The following is an 18,629-nucleotide window of genomic DNA, read 5'->3' on the forward strand; positions in this document are numbered from 1 at the left end:
TAAACTATCTTTTCTATCATTGAAAACCATTCAGAATACAGCTTTATTTTTTGTAAATTCCTATTTAACCACTTGCCTACTGTGCACCTACACCCCCTTCCTGCAGAGACGAGATTTTAGCTTCCGGCACTGCGTCGCTTTAACTGACAATTGCGCAATCGTGCGACGTGGCTCCCAAACAAAATTGGCGTCCTTTTTTTCCCCACAAATAGAGCTTTCTTTTGGTGGTATTTGATCGCCTGTGCGGTTTTTATTTTGTGGGCTATAAACAAGAAAAAGAGCGTCAATTTTGAAAAAAAACACAATATTTTTTACTTTTTGCTGTAATAAATATCCCATTTTTAAAAAATATTTACATATTTTTGGTAAAAAAAAAAAATTCGCAATAACCTGGTTTGCGCAAAAGTTATATTGCCTACAAAATAGGGTACATAATGATTTTTAAAAAAAATTTTTTACTAGGAATGGCGGCGATCTGCGTTTTTTTTTCGGGACTGCGACATTATAGTGGACACATCGGACACTTTTGACACATGTTTGGGACCATTCACATTTATACAGTGAACAGTGCTATAAATATTCATTGATTACTGTATAAATGTGACTGGCAGGGAAGGGGTTAACCACTAGGGGGCGGGGAAGGGGTTAAATGTGTAGCCTGGGTGTGTTCTAACTGTGGGGGAAGGGGAGTGACTGGGGGAGGTGACCGATCTATGTCCCTATGTACAAGAGACACAGATCGGTCTCCTCTCTCCCTGACAGGACGTGGAGCTCTGTGTTTACACACAGAGCTCCACGTCCCCGCTCAGTTACTAGCCAATCGCGGGTGCCCGGCGGCCATCGCGGCTGCCGGGCACGCGCACCGTGTTCCCAGTGACGCGACAGGTGCGCGCGCGCCCTAGAGGCTTTAAATGACAGGACGTCATATGACGTCCTGTCAGAACAATAGAACAATAGAGCGTTCCGCCCGCCGTCATTTGACGGCGGGCGGGCGTCAAGTGGTTAATAAATTATTCTAGGCTGAAAAATATTAGTTACACATTATATGAGTACCAGTTCTTCATAGTGTAATAGACTTGCAAGGATCAAGGCCTGCCCTAGGCAATAAAGTATGATGATGCACTGTTGTAGTGAGGGAGAATGAAATGACCAGGTCCCAGCTATCCCTCAAGGCTATGGCCCCCCATGTCAAAAACACTGCAAAAAATATTTCCATGGGCAATCATTTTAAAAGGCTAAAAACAAAAACATATGTGGTTCATGGCCAAATGTAAAATAAGAAAAAAAAATAGGAGAGAGCTTTAAAAAAATATAAAAATGAGGGAACACTACCATCTTTTAAATGTTACAAGGAATATAACAGAATATGTAACAAGAAAATCAAGGCCACACAAATTCTAAATTAACTACATATTGCAAAAGAGAGAAGAACAAACTCTACAAATTCTTCAAATATATTAATAGTAAAAAAAAGTCAGGTCTGATCATGTAGGCCCTTTCCAAAATAATCTAGAGTGGGTAACTGGGGACAGAAGAAGCCAAATATAATAAATAACTTATTCAGCTCTGTGTATACAAAGGAGCATGGGGCAGTTCATGTCCATAATGGGGGTGGTATTGACAGCCCCAAATGAACCACTATGGCTCAAAATTGATATGGTCCAGAAATAGACAGAATAAAGATGTATAAGGTACCTGGACCAGATGGCATACACCCACGGGTCCTCAAAGAATTGAGATCTGTCATTTCAAAGCCATTGTTTCTAATTGTTAGGGACTCTTTAAAACGGTGTTCCAGCCACAAACACAGTAGCTACTGACTTTTTATAAGGACACTTACCTGTCCAGGGACCCCACAATGTTGCCCCCCCCCCCCGAGGCTGATCCGTCCATCGGATCGGGTGCAGGCACCTCCATTCCTACTAAGGGAAACCGGCAGTGGAGCCTTGCTGCTTATGACTGCGCATGTGCGCCACACGCGTGACGCTTTGTGAATGGCCAGCTTGTCTTCTGGGACACACACAGGTCATACTTTTTCTGGGACACCCACAGGACACACATATTAGCATACAAAGGCAAGCAAAATCCTTTCTTGTATTAAAAAAGGTATGGGTTGCAGAAAGAGAGATATCATGTTTCCCCTGTACAAAACATTAGTAAGATTACATCTGGAATATATATTTGGAAACTGGGGAGAAGGGCAACTAAACTGATAAGGGCAATGGAGGAGCACAGCTATGAGGAAGGATTAGCTGAACTGAATTTATTTCTTTTGAGAAGAGGAGATTAAGGGGGATATGATCGACATGTACAAATATATAAATGGTCCATAAAGTGAACTTAGTAGAGATTTAATCACTTTAAGGTCATCATAGAGGACAAGAGGGCACTCTTTATGTCTAGAGGAAAAAAGATTTAATCTTGATATATGGAAAAGCTTATTCACAGTAAGAGCTGTGAAAAAGTGGAATTGACTGGTTCTGGTCAGCTCAGTAGATTGTTTTAAGAAAGGTATGGATTCTTTCCTAAATGCACATAATATAACAGGATACTACTATTTATTAGACATGTGCATTCGTTTTCGTTAGAATGCATTTTCGTCCGAAAATCAGGTTAGTGCAAGAAATGAAAACCGAAAGATCCGACATAAAAAATGCTTTATTTTCGTTTTCGTTGCGGTAAAAATTTGATATAGAGAGATTCGACATTATAGGGAAAAGATTCGACATCATAGAGAAAAGATTCGACATTATAGAGAAAAGATTCGACACTATAGAAATAATAGATTCGACATTACAGAGAATTGATTTCGCTTTATGAGAAAATAGATTCGACATTATAGAGAATGGATTCGACATTATTACTAGTCATACAACATTAGAATTCTTGTAGGCGGAATATTCGAACGGAAATGTACGATTTGACGTAAAGATTCGACGTTCCGTCGAATATTCGTTTGCCCATTCGACAGAAACCAAAAAGATTTGACGTTCCGGCGAATATTCTTTTGACCATTCGACAGAAACCAAGTATTATTGGATTTTCGGACGAAAGCTATTCCCCAACGAAAAACGAAATAAATCAAAACGATTTTCGGGAGTAACTAAATAAATTTATTTTCCAAACGAAAACAAAAAAACGAAACAAAATATTCCAGTCTGCGCATGTCTACTATTTATAATAAAAGTTGATCCAGAGAATATCTGATTATCTCTTGGGGATCAGCAAAGACATTTTTTGCCCCTTTATTGATTTTTGTTTTTTTTGCCTTCCTCTGGATCAACTAGGGGGGATAGTGCATATGGAGATTATCTATTTGAGTACGTTGGCTTTCTTTCTTTTTTTTTTCTTCTCTGTTGGTTGAATTGGATGGTCTTTTTTCAACCAGATTAACTATGCAACTATGTAACTATGGGTTATGTAGCAGTCACTTCCTCTGCTACTTATGCTGCTACGCCATTGCCACTAATATGAAAAAGTGACCAGTATGGTTAATAATAATGTTTTTAGATCATGTATCATTAGATTATTTAGGTGTCTTACTGGAAACTATTTTATTCCTTCAGTTTTTTATTTGTTTCTGAGTTGAGGATGTGAGGTTGTTCTTTGGTTGTTCTTTGGCATCGTTGCCTCGGGTTCTAGTTGACTTTGTCTCAGAATGCTGGCAGATTGAATGATACATTTGCTGTATTAATGCTTCTTCTGCTCCAGCAGTGATATCTTTATAACTCCAGTGGCACCCACTTGCTCTAAAAAATAATAATAATTTTAAACAATGGAAAAAGGAGCAGGCAGAGTGACAGGCACATAGCCAGGAGGTCTAAAGGGGAGATCTGTTTTGGTAATTGTTACAATTTTCTTTATAATGTTCTAACATGTTCTAATGCTGATTTGTGTACTTTTTTTATCTTTTTCAGCACCTCCACCAACTCCACCTCCTGTAAGTTTTCACCAGACAAAAAAAAACTTCATAGATAAGTCCACCCAAAATTCATACTTTTGTTTTGGATGAATATCTGCCCTTGTTTTCAGGGTGTTCTATATTTGCAAGAAATCCCCACCATAGTTTCTGGTACCACCTTTCCATATGGCCAATATAAAGTTGAAAAAGGGTGTCATGCTAACTTTAATATTTCCTAATACTGTAGAAAATATACAAATAATTAGCACCCATAAATGTGAGCATGACTCTATGGCAATAGACTAAGTAGTAAGGTAAGTTCAGGAACTTGGAAGCAAACAGAAAAAAAGAAGAATAAGAAATTCAGCCCAAATCATTCATCCAATACTAGAATATCATTTTTGTGTGGACTTCTCATTTAATCTGTCTTTTGGGGGGGGGGGGGTGATTTCAGAGATTAGCCAATTCGCTGGGAAATATAGCATGTTGTACGTATCATTGGAAAGTGGATAATACTTTGCCCAAAATTTTTTGGAATATTCACAAACATTCTTAATATTGTGAATACAGGTGTCCTGGTGAAGAGCAAGTTCAGTATTTTTCCAACCATACAACTGGTATTAGATAATATTTCCAGCATGCACTTGATACCTGAAAAGTTATGTGCTTTTTCATCACAGACCTACTCTGACGTTGGATTGAAACAAAGTACATGCTTTCCTAAGAAGGCCTAGTAATGATAAGTGTAACCCATAACATGTCCTAATTGTGCAACTCTCTCTATATTGTAGCCTCCATGTAGACACGTAACCTGCGCTCCTGAACCCGAGTGTAAAGAAAATGAGTATAAGATTCAAAGTCCAACTGATGACCCTTGCTGCAAGGCAATCTTCTGCAGTAAGTGCAGACCTTCATTTAATTTGGTTGCTTTCTTTATTTTCAAAGAAAAGCTTTGTAATACAAATCACGTTACGGCAAGCAGACAGAACTAACAAATAAGGAGAGTGCAAAAAATAATTTGAAGATATATTTTAATTCGAAATGAAATTAGAGGGTATTAATAAAGGCAAAAAATAAATACAAATCTGACATTTTCCTGCACATCCATTGTTAATGCTTCACTGGTCCATAGTAATCTGATACTGGTTTGCGTTTACAGTATATCTGTTATTAGACATATTCCCCAGTAATCTCAAAGAGATATTGCAAGTTTGTGTAAAGGAAAAATGCTGCACATATATATTAAAAATAAAAAAATGTTCTGTGCTTTTATTAGATCAAGGAATGAATATTTCAGAGGAAGCAGCCATAATTATTATTACAGTTTAGGGTAGTCCGATGGTTTATTAATCACACATACACAAGAATTGTGTACAGTGACTATACTGCTATGTTTCTTATAAGAAGTGCTCTATAAAGGCCAGTGTTATGCCGCATACACACCATCACTTTATGTGATGAAAAAAAACGACATTTTCTGTGAAGTAAAAAACGACGTTTTTGAAACTTCAATTTTCAAAAACGAAGTTGCCTACACACCATCGTTTTTTCACAATGCTCTAGCAAAGCGAGGTTACGTTCCACCACGTTTTTCCATTGAAGCTTGCTTCATAAGTAGCTTCTGGGCATGCGCGGATGAAAAAACTTCGTTTTAAACTATGTTTTTGCTACACACGGTCAATTTCTGTGAAGTAAAAGTTGACGTTTTGAAAAACGACACATAAAATTGAAGCATGCTTCAATTTTTTTTGGTCGTTTTTTAGAAGACATAAAACGACGTTTTCCCCCACACACGGTCAATTAAAGTGACGTTTTTAAAAACGTCATTTTTTTTCATCACATAAAACGACCGTGTGTACGCGGCATTAGTCCTTGGGGAGACAAAAAAATGTAGGTCATGTGTATATGACATTAGGTCTGGTCAATACGGTAAATTGCTGCAAACCATTCCATCAACCTCCAGCTATCATTTGACTTTTAACATTTTAAAATCTGATTGGTGGCTATTGGTCACTGCACTTTTTAATTCTGCATTGCCTTATTGAATAAACCTGTTGTGTTGTTTGGATGTTGATATTTAACTGATGTTAATTATATAGAGTTATTCTAGATAGTAATACTATATTTCTCTTTTTATTTTTCAGTTCCTATACCAACAACTCCCGTAAGTACAACAATTGTGGAATATGTAAAATCTGATTGTAGTATAATATCATAGGACTATCAGGCTGATTTTGTAAGTTGGGTTGAAATGTACAAATTGCAGTTAGAGCTTTGAATGACAAGTATAATTATATGTAATCAAGCCCCACTGTATAACCACTGCAGACCTCCTGACTGGCTAGACTGTATCATTGAGTCATTTTATTACGTACGGTAATTATTTAATTACAGAATTCTGTATGCTTTTCCAACATATTTGCCAAGTACTGTATAAGCATTATTCAGCCAGACTGTCCTGGTCCTTCTGTGCTGCTGGGCCCCATAGAACCTGCCTGACCTGCTATGGATAAAGGATGATTGGCTGCCACTGATGGTTGAACTTTGCACATCAGCGTTACTCTTTTTAAAAATGAACTCGAGGCAAGAAGATAAACAAACAGATGAAATACATACTGTATAACGTCCAACCCCAAGCATCTGACAGTACAGTGAAAGGAAAAGCAGCAGGCTTGTTAGCTCATCTCTCTTCTACTCTGCTCGCTCCCCCTATTAGCATGCATTTTTCCCTTTAATTGGCTGGTATGCACTGGCATCTTATGGTACTTACACTTATGCAATAGGTTTTTATTCATTCGTTTTTTTTGCAGCAGGAGTTTGATATTGCCATTGATAAAATGTACTGTATATTAATATTTATTTACATATTTTATTGTTACAGACTCCCCCTACTTCTGTAACAGTAAGTATTATTATTTTTTTCCTGGTGACAAAACTGATAGCAAAACAGATAGCATATGAAGTAATCAGTGTTATATCAGTAGTATTCTACATTGAGATCTTATTATAAATGTGGGTTAGTGGGAGTAAGGCTTTAAAGTTTAGAAGGTTTAAGCACAGGTGTATCTTTAACAAAATGAATAACTACCCAACCCTTTGTAGCCCTCTACAATCTTCTGCCTCCACTGTGGACTGAGTATAATAGCACAGCTGCGAGCCTGCGGCCTATTCTAATGTTTAAAACCTTGCAGCAGAGAGCACTCATAGATTTGTATGGTATTTCTCACATCATATTTACAGTATAAACTTTTCTATCTCTAAGATGATGTGTATATTAATTGTCAAATGAAAGTGATCTGATTTTGTAACTCCCACGTTCTACAGCCTTGTGAGAGCAGCGGATGCCCACCAGCAGACTGTAAAGATGGCGAAAAAGTAGTAGAGATGCCAAGCTCAGAGAATTCTTGCTGTCCCTCATACAATTGTAGTAAGTACATTGCTAGAAGTACATTGCTCTTCAGCAGATTTAGTATGAACAGTACACTGCTAGGGACCATAAAAATAATGTAAGTTGCTTACACTGCAGGAAGTGTAAAAATCTCAGGAAATATTTTAATTAAAAAAAAATAGTATTTTTATTTAAAATGTTAATAACGCAGTCATATATATATTCCATTAGCAGATTTAGCCTGAACTTTGCTCACATTGTTTCCTCTCATGTGTTAAGTGAATATAGGGGCCCAGATTCACAAAGGAGATACGACGGCGTATCTCCAGATACGACGGCGTATCTCCAGATACACCGTCGTATCTCTGAGTTGTGCCGTCGTATCTATGCGCCTGATTCTTAGAATCATTTACGCATAGATTTCTATTAGATCCGACCGGCATAAGTCTCTTACGCCGTCGGATCGTAACTGCATATTTACGCTGGCTGCTAGGGGCGTGTACGCTGACTTACGCCTAGAAATATGTAAATCAGCTAGATACGCGAATTCATGAACGTACGCCTGGCCGACGCAGTACAGATACGCTATTTACTCTAGGCTTTTCCCAGGGTAAAGTAACCCCTGCTATATGGTGGCATACATGCGGCGTACCAATGTAAAGTATGGACGTCGTTCCCGTGTCGAAGTTTGAATTTTTTACGTCATTTGCGTAAGTCGTCCATGAATGGGGCTGGACGTCATTTACGTTCACGTCAAAACCAATACGTCCTTGCGGCGTACTTTGGAGCAATGCGCACTGGGATATTCCACGAACGGTGCATGCGCCGTTCGTGAAAAACGTCAATCACGTCAGGTCACAGAACACGCCGCAACTTACGGAGCAAGTGCTTTGAGAATACTGCACTTGCCCGTATAAGTTGCGGAGGCGTAATGTAAATAGGATACGTTACGCCCGCTCAAAGATACGCGGCTATACGTAAATCCGGGCCATGGTGTTTTGTACCAGTCTTGACACAGCTGGATAAGAGGGTACAGTGGAAAGATGGTGGAGTTTCCTGTCAGAACTAAAACAGCAGTGAACATTACTGTTTGCTAAGGAACATAACTTCACAGATGCTGTAGGACAGCTTTGCAGCAGTGCCCACATGAGAGACACATCTCAGAACATGCATCTGGTAATAATAGTAGTAGTATCGTTTCCTGTTTAATGTGAAATGCATAATTTTCTACAGTACCTCCATCACCACCACCAACTACGCCTCCAGTGATTTCAACTACACGTGGTGTAAGTACTATTATGACTTAAGTAATATCTCACCTACTTATATTAGGAGAAATGAGAACAATTATGTGTGTTAACCCACATTTATTCTTTGTATATTTTCCAGCTCGAATGTCAGGGTATCACATGCAATGTGCCTGTTTGCTTACGAAATGGAGAAAGAGCAGTCCAGGTTCCCACCTCTGACATTTGCTGTCCAGCATATGAATGTCGTAAGTGTAATTGTGGACTATTTATGGAACAAATTGAAAGGAAACTGTAATGATTTACATTTTTTTAAAGTTAATACATGTTTAAACTGATGTTTTATATCTACTTTTAATATTTAAATACAGTCTTTATATTAGAAATTAAAATTCCAGGATGTACAAATGACACTGGTGTCACAGAGCACTATGGGAAAGAGCAGAGCAGAATGGGTTTGCCTTCAGACTCCTTCTCTATAATTAAAACTCTCTATTGCCCTGTCAAAGGAGCCAGCAAGTAGGTGGAGAGAGGGGTGGGGGTGGGGGGGACAATTACATTTTATTGGGTAGAATTTTTCTCTAAAGTGTCACACTAAGAAAAATAGCTAAGTTGGTAATTTTTTTGATTTACTAAATTCAAAAAGGGGTTGTCACTTTTCACAAGTAAATATTCACCCAGTTAATGGGGTGAGGCTCTGTTCACTTTAGTAATCTTTCATGTGCATATTAATTACAAATTAATGAGTGATTGCACATGAGAGGAAATTCAAAATTAACATAAGCTAAGAGAGCATTCAGTTTGGCCAATCAAATGATGCAGCTCTCTGTAAGTAATGAAGGTACATCTCCAGGGCTTACTTTAGCCTATACACTCCAAATGATAGTCTAATACAATTAGAATAAATATGCTTTTTGTTTTACAGAGTGTGATCCATGCCCATCAGCTCCCTATTGTGGTGATAAGCAGCCAATTGTGAAATTCAACCTAGAAGCAGAGTGTTGTCCAATATATGAATGTCGTAAGTATTTATGCAAATGCTTTACACACACACACACACGTTTTCCACACTCCCAGGATAGGTCTCACTGCAATATCACATAAACAATAATTAAAAAAATCAGACCTGCTTTGTGTCTAACTATACATATCTGTTGTTCTAAGGTCATAAAAAAACATAATAAAAATTCATGTTCCCTTCCATTCCAATGCGACTTTGTATGTAAACATCTGCAACGAGAACCAACAGAAATAGACTTCACTGAGGGATGCTGGCAATGCCATAATATACATTTTTTTGTTGTTGTATTGAGACATGCTACCTGACTAGGTACTGACAACCAATTGTGGAGTCTGCCAGTGAACTTTATTTGAATATTCAGGAATTAAGTAGATCTCAGCAGGTCATTAAAAATAGAAGACAATATGGAGCATGCACTTGAGAAAAAGAAAGTATAAGCTCACAGCAATCACGGAATGCCCATGGAGAAAACACACTGAAATCATAATTTGATAAAAATTCTAACCTTAACATAAAAAACAAAACTGGAGTTCCACTTTAATAATGTATGTCCATTTCTGAAAATAGTGACATGGAATATATGGCTATATAGGACTAACATATTCTTTACTTTTCAGCACCAACACCCACAACACCACCGCCACCAACACCACCATCAACACCTGAACACACTACTCCAGTAAGTAAACAAAAATGTAATATTGGTATGCAAAACAGTTCAGTCCTTCTGAACCTTGGAAGAAATGTAGTAAAGCATTTGCCTATTAAATAACATGCCATTTTTTACATTAAAAAGCATTAGCATGAGCCTTTGGGTCTGTTTTACAACCAAAGCAACTATGCCTAGTTTCTTTCTTTTGCCACAACTGCAAGCACCTCTTTTGCAAGTTAATATTACCACACATCTGTTGCAAAACTAAGAAACTCTTAGAGCCGGTTCACACTGGGGCGACTCGTCAGGCGACTCAGCTGCCTGACAAGTCGCGTCCCATTCTAGTCAATAGAACCGTTCTAATAGGAGCGACGCAAGTTGCTCCGACTTAGAAAAAGGTTCTTGTATGACTTTGGGGGCGACTTGCATTGACTTCTATACAGAAGTAATTTTGCAAGTCGCCTCTGAAGTCGTCTTCAGGACGCCTTGCCGAGTCGCCCCCGAAGTCGTGCTGCCCCAGTGTGAACCGGCTCTATGGAGCGCTTTTAAGTATAGATATTCAAATTTATTATGCAACTTTGCATACTGGTTTTAAATCTGTATCTGACTTGCAATATAAAATACCTGATTTCACAGATTAGCAACCATAATCACTAAGATAATCTTGATAAATATTCCCTTTTGCCTTTGGTGACCTTTTTATATCAACATTTCTGATGTAACTCAGAAAATAAATGAGTATCAAGGTTATATGTTATATATATAGAACCGTATGCAAAGAATATTGATCCCCTGACAGTCTGATGTCCTAATTACTATCTTACTATCCTACAGACACTATCATGTTAGGGACACTTTTGGATGGGCCATTTAATTCATTAGCATGTGTATTGTGTGTACTTTGGAAAAGTCAACTCAAACATGGCAAGCGTATACTAACCCCACTTTGATCCTAGTGGGATTCTTACATGGCACTACAGGGATAACCAGCATTCTTGGTGCTTTTAATTTTGTTATGGTCCCCATGTGTGCAGGGTGAGCTGTTGTTAATCCATCCTAACCAATCTCTGATCACATTGTTCAGCAATTCAGCTACCAAAAAAACTCTAGACACTGACACTTTACAGACAGGGTCTGCAGCAGGAAGGCCTCTATTAAAGTCTTGTGAGGCAGCAGTTAGTTGAGTCTGTACCAACCAAAATGGTGATTTTGTCTGTGTTGAAAACTCTTTTTATTCTCCATGAATAGCATGGTTTTGAATGTATGCTTTAAAGATGAATCCTGTCTGGTTTCTTTTTTCTCTTTGTTTTGTAGAGAGGTATTAGAACCAACGGGGTAGATTCAGAAAGCAATTGCGTCTGCGTCTGCATAGATACGCAGCGTAATTGCTTAGTTGCGCCGGCGTATCGACTTCTCCTGATTCAGAGAGCTCGATACGCCGACTGCAGCCTAAGATATGACTGGCATAAGGCTCTTATGCCGTCGTATCGTAGGCTGCATTCTTACGCTGGCCGCTAGGTGGCGTTTCCGTAGTGGTCAGAGTAGAGTATGCAAATTGCATACTCACGCCGCTTCACAACCCTACGTGCGCCCGGCGTACGCATTTTACGTCGTTTGCGTTCGTCGGTTTCTGCGTAAGGCTGCCCATGCTATTAGCAGGGGCAGCCAATGCTAAGTTTACCCGTCGTTCCCGCGTCGCGATTTTTAAAAATTACGTTGTTTGCGTAAGTGAATCGTGAATGGCGCTGGACGCCATTTACGTTCACGTTGAAGCAAATGACTACCTTGCGACGTCATTTACCGCAATGAACGTCGGGAAAGTTTCCAGACGGAGCATGCGCACTACATTCGGCGCGGGAACGCGCCTAATTTAAATGATCCACGCCCCCTACGGGATAATTTAAATTACGCGCGCTTACACCAGGCAGTTTTCCGGAGCGCACACGCAAATTATGGAGCTACTGCTTCGTGAATGAAGCATAGCGCACGTAATTTACGGAGGCGTAGCGTAAAAACGGTACGCTGCGCCTCCGTAAGAGGGCGCAAATGTACCTGAATCTACCCCAACGTTAGGTTTTAGTTGCTCTCTATGTCTCCATTGGGGGACGTCTCACTAAGGTAGACACAGTTACAAAAAGTAGACAGAGTTTCTAACCCTTACCTATGTTGTCCAAAAGAAAGTCTGGCTGGCGTGTCACTTATAAGCACTTTTCAAACACTGCTCCATAATCAAACAACACTTCTTGCCTTCTACATTGAAGATATATGTAATCTGTTTTCTTTTTACTGAGTTTTCTGTTTGTTCTTTTTATAGAAAACAACTGTCATCATCTCTTCAACTACAGTAAGTGATGGCTAAACTTTGTTTTCAGTGAATAAGCAGTAAGGTCCCAGTGTTTTACTCCTTGTATGTAACATGTTCTATTTTTTTACTTCTTTAGCATGGATGTAAGGACAGAACTTGCCCAGTCAAACAATGCAAAGATTTCGAAACATTAGACACACATTTTAATCCAAAAGATCCATGCTGCCCACATCAGACCTGTGGTAAGTATAGAGAAAATAGTGATAGAAAAATAGCAAAATAATTCTTTATAGAAGGCATAAATAAATATCCCTATTTCTACAATTCTGTTCAAAGACTGCTTGCCTTACTTGAATTGCATAAGGGTCGCCAAAGGATACTTATGAACATACACAAGCTAGAGCAAAGGGCAATAAGCAGAAATTCTATAATCTACATCAACCAATAACATTTCATCCTCCTGATTGGGTACTGTAGAATAGTGTAGACAGATTTTGCAAAAGTGTTTCTCATGAGTTCTAAAAGTGGCAAATCATAAGTCAAATTCATATACTAGTTCTAGACAGGTAGATGCAGAGCTTTTTTCTCAGAGAATCGGCACAAGAACTCCCCTCTCCTGAGTCACTTCTTGTCTCTGCCCCCTACCCACCTCTGAGCACTATCCCTTGGTTTTACCCACCTCCCAGTACCGCTCCTATAGTGAATATAGAGACATATATTATTTTGTGGTGCTAAATAACAATAGATCCCCACCAGTAACAATAGATCTCCCAGCATCAATAGACCCTCCAGCACACCCCAGCATCCCCTGCTATTATATACACTCCGCTCCTTCACATTCCCGCTGAAAAAAGCCCTGGATAGATTCATGTTGCGCATTCTGCGCCAGTTTTAGAACTCATGAGAGACACTTTTGCAAAACCTGTCTGCACCAACCTTCATGAATTCCAGGGTAAATCTGTTCGTATGAGCCCCTATTATATTAGCAGTCTTGGAGGCAAATCAGTAGGATGTGATCCTTTCGACTGATATATTGGTGCTCAGTATCAAAGCAATTTTCTGTGTAATGAATGAATGAATGAATGAAAAACTTATATAGCGCGGCACATGCGAACTGAATCGCCTGTAAGGCTCCTAGTACTGTATTTACCAATGTGAATAGTGCAGCTGTCTACCATTTTATCCCCTAAAATAAAGCCCCCTTTATCTGAACACTAAACATTCTCTAAGACCAAAAATAGTGTTTATTATTAAGCACAGTGCCTATAGGCAGCACAGGGAAAGAGGTGGGTTGTTTCTGTATAGTTGTAGGTCACACATCTGTTCCCATCATCAATTTTTACATTGTAATTCTAGCAGAGGGGCGTTGCTTTGGCTGCCAAAGTCTGTGTGCCTACAGGCTGCATCAGTGGAAATCGGACTCTGCCTAAAACAAACCTCACCATTTAATCTTTTCTATCAACCCTTAAAGTTAACCTGTGTTTGCTTATGCAAAGCACAGCAACAGGCTCACTTTAATTCCCAATTGTATATACTGTAGTCATCTTCCCTTTGCTTTAACAAGCCTGTTGCCATGGAAGCAATGAGAAATGCCAGGTACTGGATATGGGGATCATGTCACTCCTCCTTTCATGTAACAGTGCTGTTGCTTGGTGACTAGCCTAGGGCTGTATCTGGATCTAACTATTATTACATTTTGCTCCCATTGGCAAAGTGACTAAAGGAAAAGTAGATATTAGATTCAGCAGGGGCTGCCTTTAAAAACTTTTAGATGCACATCCTAGCAAACTCAATATTCAGAGCTATGGGCATTGGCATAAACACACACACACACACCACACAGGTTGAAGTGAATGGACTGGTGTCTTTATTCAACCTTACCAATTATGTAATTATGCAACTTGTTGCAATGCCGTGTATGCTCTGTTTGATTTGTAAATGTCTTTTATTTTTATTAACACTGTGATAACTTGGTATTCTTTTTCAACAGAATGTACCTGCAAGACTATCCCATCTTGTGACAGTGATGAGAGACTGGTAGCAGTGCGCCAGAATAACCAGTGCTGTCCGAAGCTTAAATGTGGTAAGTACTCAAATCTATCTGTGGGTGTGACACTGAATTGTAAAGGTGGTCAATGATGGATACTTTATTATTTGGATAATGTTCATCTATTGGAGGAGGTCATTCGTGGAGTTAAACTGCCCTCTTCTTTTTTCTTTCTGTGTTTAGAGAGGAAGAAAGATGAATGCCACCCAGTAAACACAGCAGTGAATCTACAATCCGGCCATTGCAGTGCCAATGTAAGTTACAGTGCAATATAGTGCAAGCAAATCAGCCCCTAGAATGTCTGCCCTAATGGTATTATGTTCTGGTACATTGTAATGCTGTTCTATGACCATTTCATATTCAGCACCTGCACTTATAAACCAGAGCAATTTTTTTCACCCATGGACAGGGATGGACTGGCCATTGGGACTACAGGTAGTTTCCCGGTGGGCCGATGGCTCAGTGGGCCGGCTTCAGTGACAGCGGACCGCCGCCCCCATCCGCTCCTCTGTCTCTCCCTCCCTGCAGCGCTCACCTGGGGGGAACAGAGACGCAGGGGGAGGACCAGAGGAGCAGGGAGGAGGGGACAGACAGCTGACTCAACAGCTATGGCCTGGGAGTTTCTCACTTCTGCCTAATCTTGTCCCATAAGGGGGAGCACAAAACTGATTCTTTGCCCCAGATGAAATAATGTCTAGCTTCCCCACTGGTACTGCCTATAAGAGTACCAGTAACTAATAAAGTAGAACGACTAGTGGTTAGTGAAGGGGGAGAGGGGGCTTGGGTGGCCGGGGGGGGGGGGTGCAGGAGTTGCCTGGCCGCCATGGGAGAGACCTGTCAAAGTGGGCCAGTCTGGATAAAGTCCAGGGCCAAATTTGTGTCCCAGTCCAGCCCTGCCCATGGACAATAGTGTATGGTCCTGCAAAAAAAAAAAAAAAGATTTGCTTTATATTACCCCCCCAAAAAAAATGTAACGCAACGAAATAAAAAAATGCTTTTTCTAGCCTTTCTAGTGTTTGGATTAGGACAGCTACAAAGTGCAAATTGCATTCTGTAATTTTCTTTCCATTTTGGATAAAACTGAAATTACATTTTTGTTCAAAGCATGACAAAGGCATTTTATAAATGAAATAAAAGCATTTTTATTATTTAGTGCATTGTTCATTACTGTGAAATGGAGAGATTAAAGCGGAGGTCCACCCTTAAAAAAAAAAAAGCCAAAAGGCTCAAGAAATGTGGATTTTTTTTTTATATATATACTTACCGGAAATGGCTGTTGATGGGCAGATCGTCCTAATCTGCCACTTCCTCGTCCGCGGTGATCTTCTCTCTTCTCCTCGTGTTGCCTCCTGAGAAATGGGGAGCGCTGTCTTCTGGGAACTGTGTGTTTCCCAGAGGACAGCCGTCCATTCACAAAGCGCTGCGCGACTTGCGCATGCACAGTAGGAAATGGGCAGTGAAGCCCCAAGGCTTCACTGCCTGTTTCCCTTAGTGAGGATGGCAGCACCGACACACGATCCAGAGGATGGATCAGCCTCGGGCGGCTGACATCGCGGGCACGCTAGGCAGTGTGCTTATTAAAAGTCAGCAGCTACAGTGTTTGTAGCTGCTGACTTTAAAAAAAAAATTCCATCTGGACCTCCGCTTTAAATATATTTATGTACAGCATATTATGGCTACTTACAATTTATACAGTAAAGGGATGAAATAGGAACAATTATTAATTAAATATTTAAACAGTTTTCATTCTAATGCATGCTTCTTTGACTTGCACATAAACACTCCAATGATAATTTGTGATAACAATTTTGGTCAAGAATGGAGCTTACATACACTGTTCATTTTCTCAGAGAATAGAGGGAGAAAAAATAAGGAGGAGGAGGGAGGGAGTGTATACACTCACATGTATAGTTACTCTATAATCACACGGGCTGCTCAGATGTGATAGGGAAGAAATGCTCAGTGTAGAAAATACACTGAATACTGAGCATTTGCAACAACACAGATTTGCAAAATCCCCAACTGCAGTGGGACATGGATAGTGAGGGTGGGGGTTAGGGGACAGAGAATCACCTTTTATTTTTGCAGAATACAGAAAATGAATCCCATAGTGACTGAGCGAGTATGGACAGCATGTAATACAGCATTTATTGATATTTTTTAACAATGTGGGTTTAATGACACTTTGCTGCTCTATTGTTCCCCATCAGAGTGCTATCTTGTTTTAGTGACCACTATTACTGAGACAGGAAGTGCAAGATCCATCCTCTATAGGGATATGGAAAGCAGTTAAAACACTTTGGCTGGAGTTTTACTTTAAATATACAATATACAGAGATAAACTGAACAGCTCAAGAAGTGTTGTTTTTTCCTTCAACTCCTCCTCTGCCTGTAGTCATCCTTCTAAAGTATATATTTTTGTATAATAATGTTTTTTTTTACTAGCATAAACATGGGCAGACAATTAACATATTTGATGCATTTGGCCAGCATAAAATATATGGCGATATGTAAAATAGGTAGTTCTTGGTTTAATACAGAAATATATAGGCATGTTTATAAAAATGTGTAGAGAGGTTTGGTGGTGTGTATTAAATGCCATGCTTGTGTATCACATCTGAATCGTATAAATATATTCTTCTTGGTTCTCAAAAGAAACCTTATTTCGATGTATCATATTTGACAATGTCTAATGTTTTCATTTTCTGCTTTATCTCCAGGTCATCCTCGCCACTTGTAGTGGATATTGTCACTCCAGGACAGACTACAACAGCCTGTGGGCCCCAGTTTCTCAGTGTAGAGGCTGTTCTGTAACATCAACACGTCCTAAGAACTTTGAGCTGTCCTGCCATGATGGCTCAAAAGCCCATATAACAGTGCAGGAAGCATATCAGTGTGGATGCCGCCACTGTTCTGATGATGGAGGTAGTGGCGATGGAAGTGGGAGTGGAAGTGAAGAAGATGGAAGTGGGTTTTCCTTATGGTCAAACTTTCAAGAGAAAAACTAAATTTTAAGGATGTAACTACCATCTGAAATAGACAAAGCTATTTACCAAAGTTGTTACTTTTATCAACTCTTTGAAACAGAACTAGATTTAGAATAGTCTGTTACAGTATATACATTCCTTGTTCTCTGCACATACTTGTACCTGTCACCACCTAGTGGTAGAAAGCAATAAAAACAAAACAAAAACCCTTTAGAATTAACATTCACAAAATTCTTCAACTGTAACCATTATTTTTGTACTAACAAACGTTATGTAAAAAGAGAGATTGCAGAATATATTTCAACAAGTCATATGAATATTGTCAATTAAAAAAAAATTCTTAAATTACAAACACATAGCCTAGACAATCAGTAATTTAAGTACTATTATCATTTTACCATCAGTACAAATGTTGTTTAATCTGGATAAAAAAACAGCACACACCCAGGAACTAGAGTTAGCTCTATCTCAATGTTGTATATGCAGATTATATCTGAATTTCATAATTTTGAAACAACCCTCATATAGTTACATTCCACTGAAATATGTTATAAATGAAGGATTTATTTTGATACCGGAGATGAAGAAATTTTGTGAAAGTATAAATAGATTGTGAGTAATTTTGAATGTGATGTATATAAAGCAATGTGTTGAAGTACAGGCTTTTCAAGTGTGGTTTTATTTCCTACTGTTTGTTAAGGCAAGGTATACATTTGATTTATGAAAACTTTGCCGTGATTCTCTAAATAAAATGCTTTCAATGAACATTTGTGAATTCTCAGTGCTTATTTGTGGTGACTATTACATAACTACAATTCATAACTGCAGATCTGAGCTACTTTGGATGTACAGTAGCACTCATTTAATACGCAGCATGGTTATCAGTGTCTGCCCAGTTTAAACTCTAAAGCCCTGTACACACGATTGGATATCTGATGAAGCTGACTTTCATTAGTCTTGCCTACACACCATCGGTTCAAAATCCGATCGTGTCCAACGCGGTGACGTAAAACACTACGACGCGCTGAGAAAAATGAAGTTCAATGCGTCCGAGCATGCGTCGACTTGATTCTGATCATGC

The 18,629-nt window shown here is 39.2% G+C and overlaps 1 protein-coding gene across 1 annotated transcript in view; it reads left to right on the forward strand.

The window, feature by feature from the left end:
- The window catches only part of LOC120915832 (otogelin-like protein), a 147,359-nt gene extending 129,046 nt beyond the window's left edge, over positions 1-18,313 (forward strand). The window contains exons 84-97 of the mRNA XM_040326638.1: positions 3,918-3,940; positions 4,693-4,798; positions 6,046-6,065; positions 6,783-6,803; positions 7,226-7,328; positions 8,523-8,575; positions 8,679-8,784; positions 9,462-9,557; positions 10,175-10,236; positions 12,524-12,553; positions 12,651-12,756; positions 14,505-14,597; positions 14,745-14,815; positions 17,282-18,313. Of these exons, the coding sequence (XP_040182572.1) occupies positions 3,918-3,940; positions 4,693-4,798; positions 6,046-6,065; positions 6,783-6,803; positions 7,226-7,328; positions 8,523-8,575; positions 8,679-8,784; positions 9,462-9,557; positions 10,175-10,236; positions 12,524-12,553; positions 12,651-12,756; positions 14,505-14,597; positions 14,745-14,815; positions 17,282-17,569 (1,178 nt within the window). The 3' untranslated portion in view covers positions 17,570-18,313. The remainder of the gene's footprint in view (positions 1-3,917; positions 3,941-4,692; positions 4,799-6,045; positions 6,066-6,782; positions 6,804-7,225; positions 7,329-8,522; positions 8,576-8,678; positions 8,785-9,461; positions 9,558-10,174; positions 10,237-12,523; positions 12,554-12,650; positions 12,757-14,504; positions 14,598-14,744; positions 14,816-17,281) is intronic.
- The last annotated feature ends 316 nt before the right edge of the window (positions 18,314-18,629 follow it).

This window comes from Rana temporaria, chromosome 10, assembly GCF_905171775.1.
Source record: "Rana temporaria chromosome 10, aRanTem1.1, whole genome shotgun sequence".
In the NCBI taxonomy this organism is placed as follows: Eukaryota; Metazoa; Chordata; class Amphibia; order Anura; family Ranidae; genus Rana; species Rana temporaria.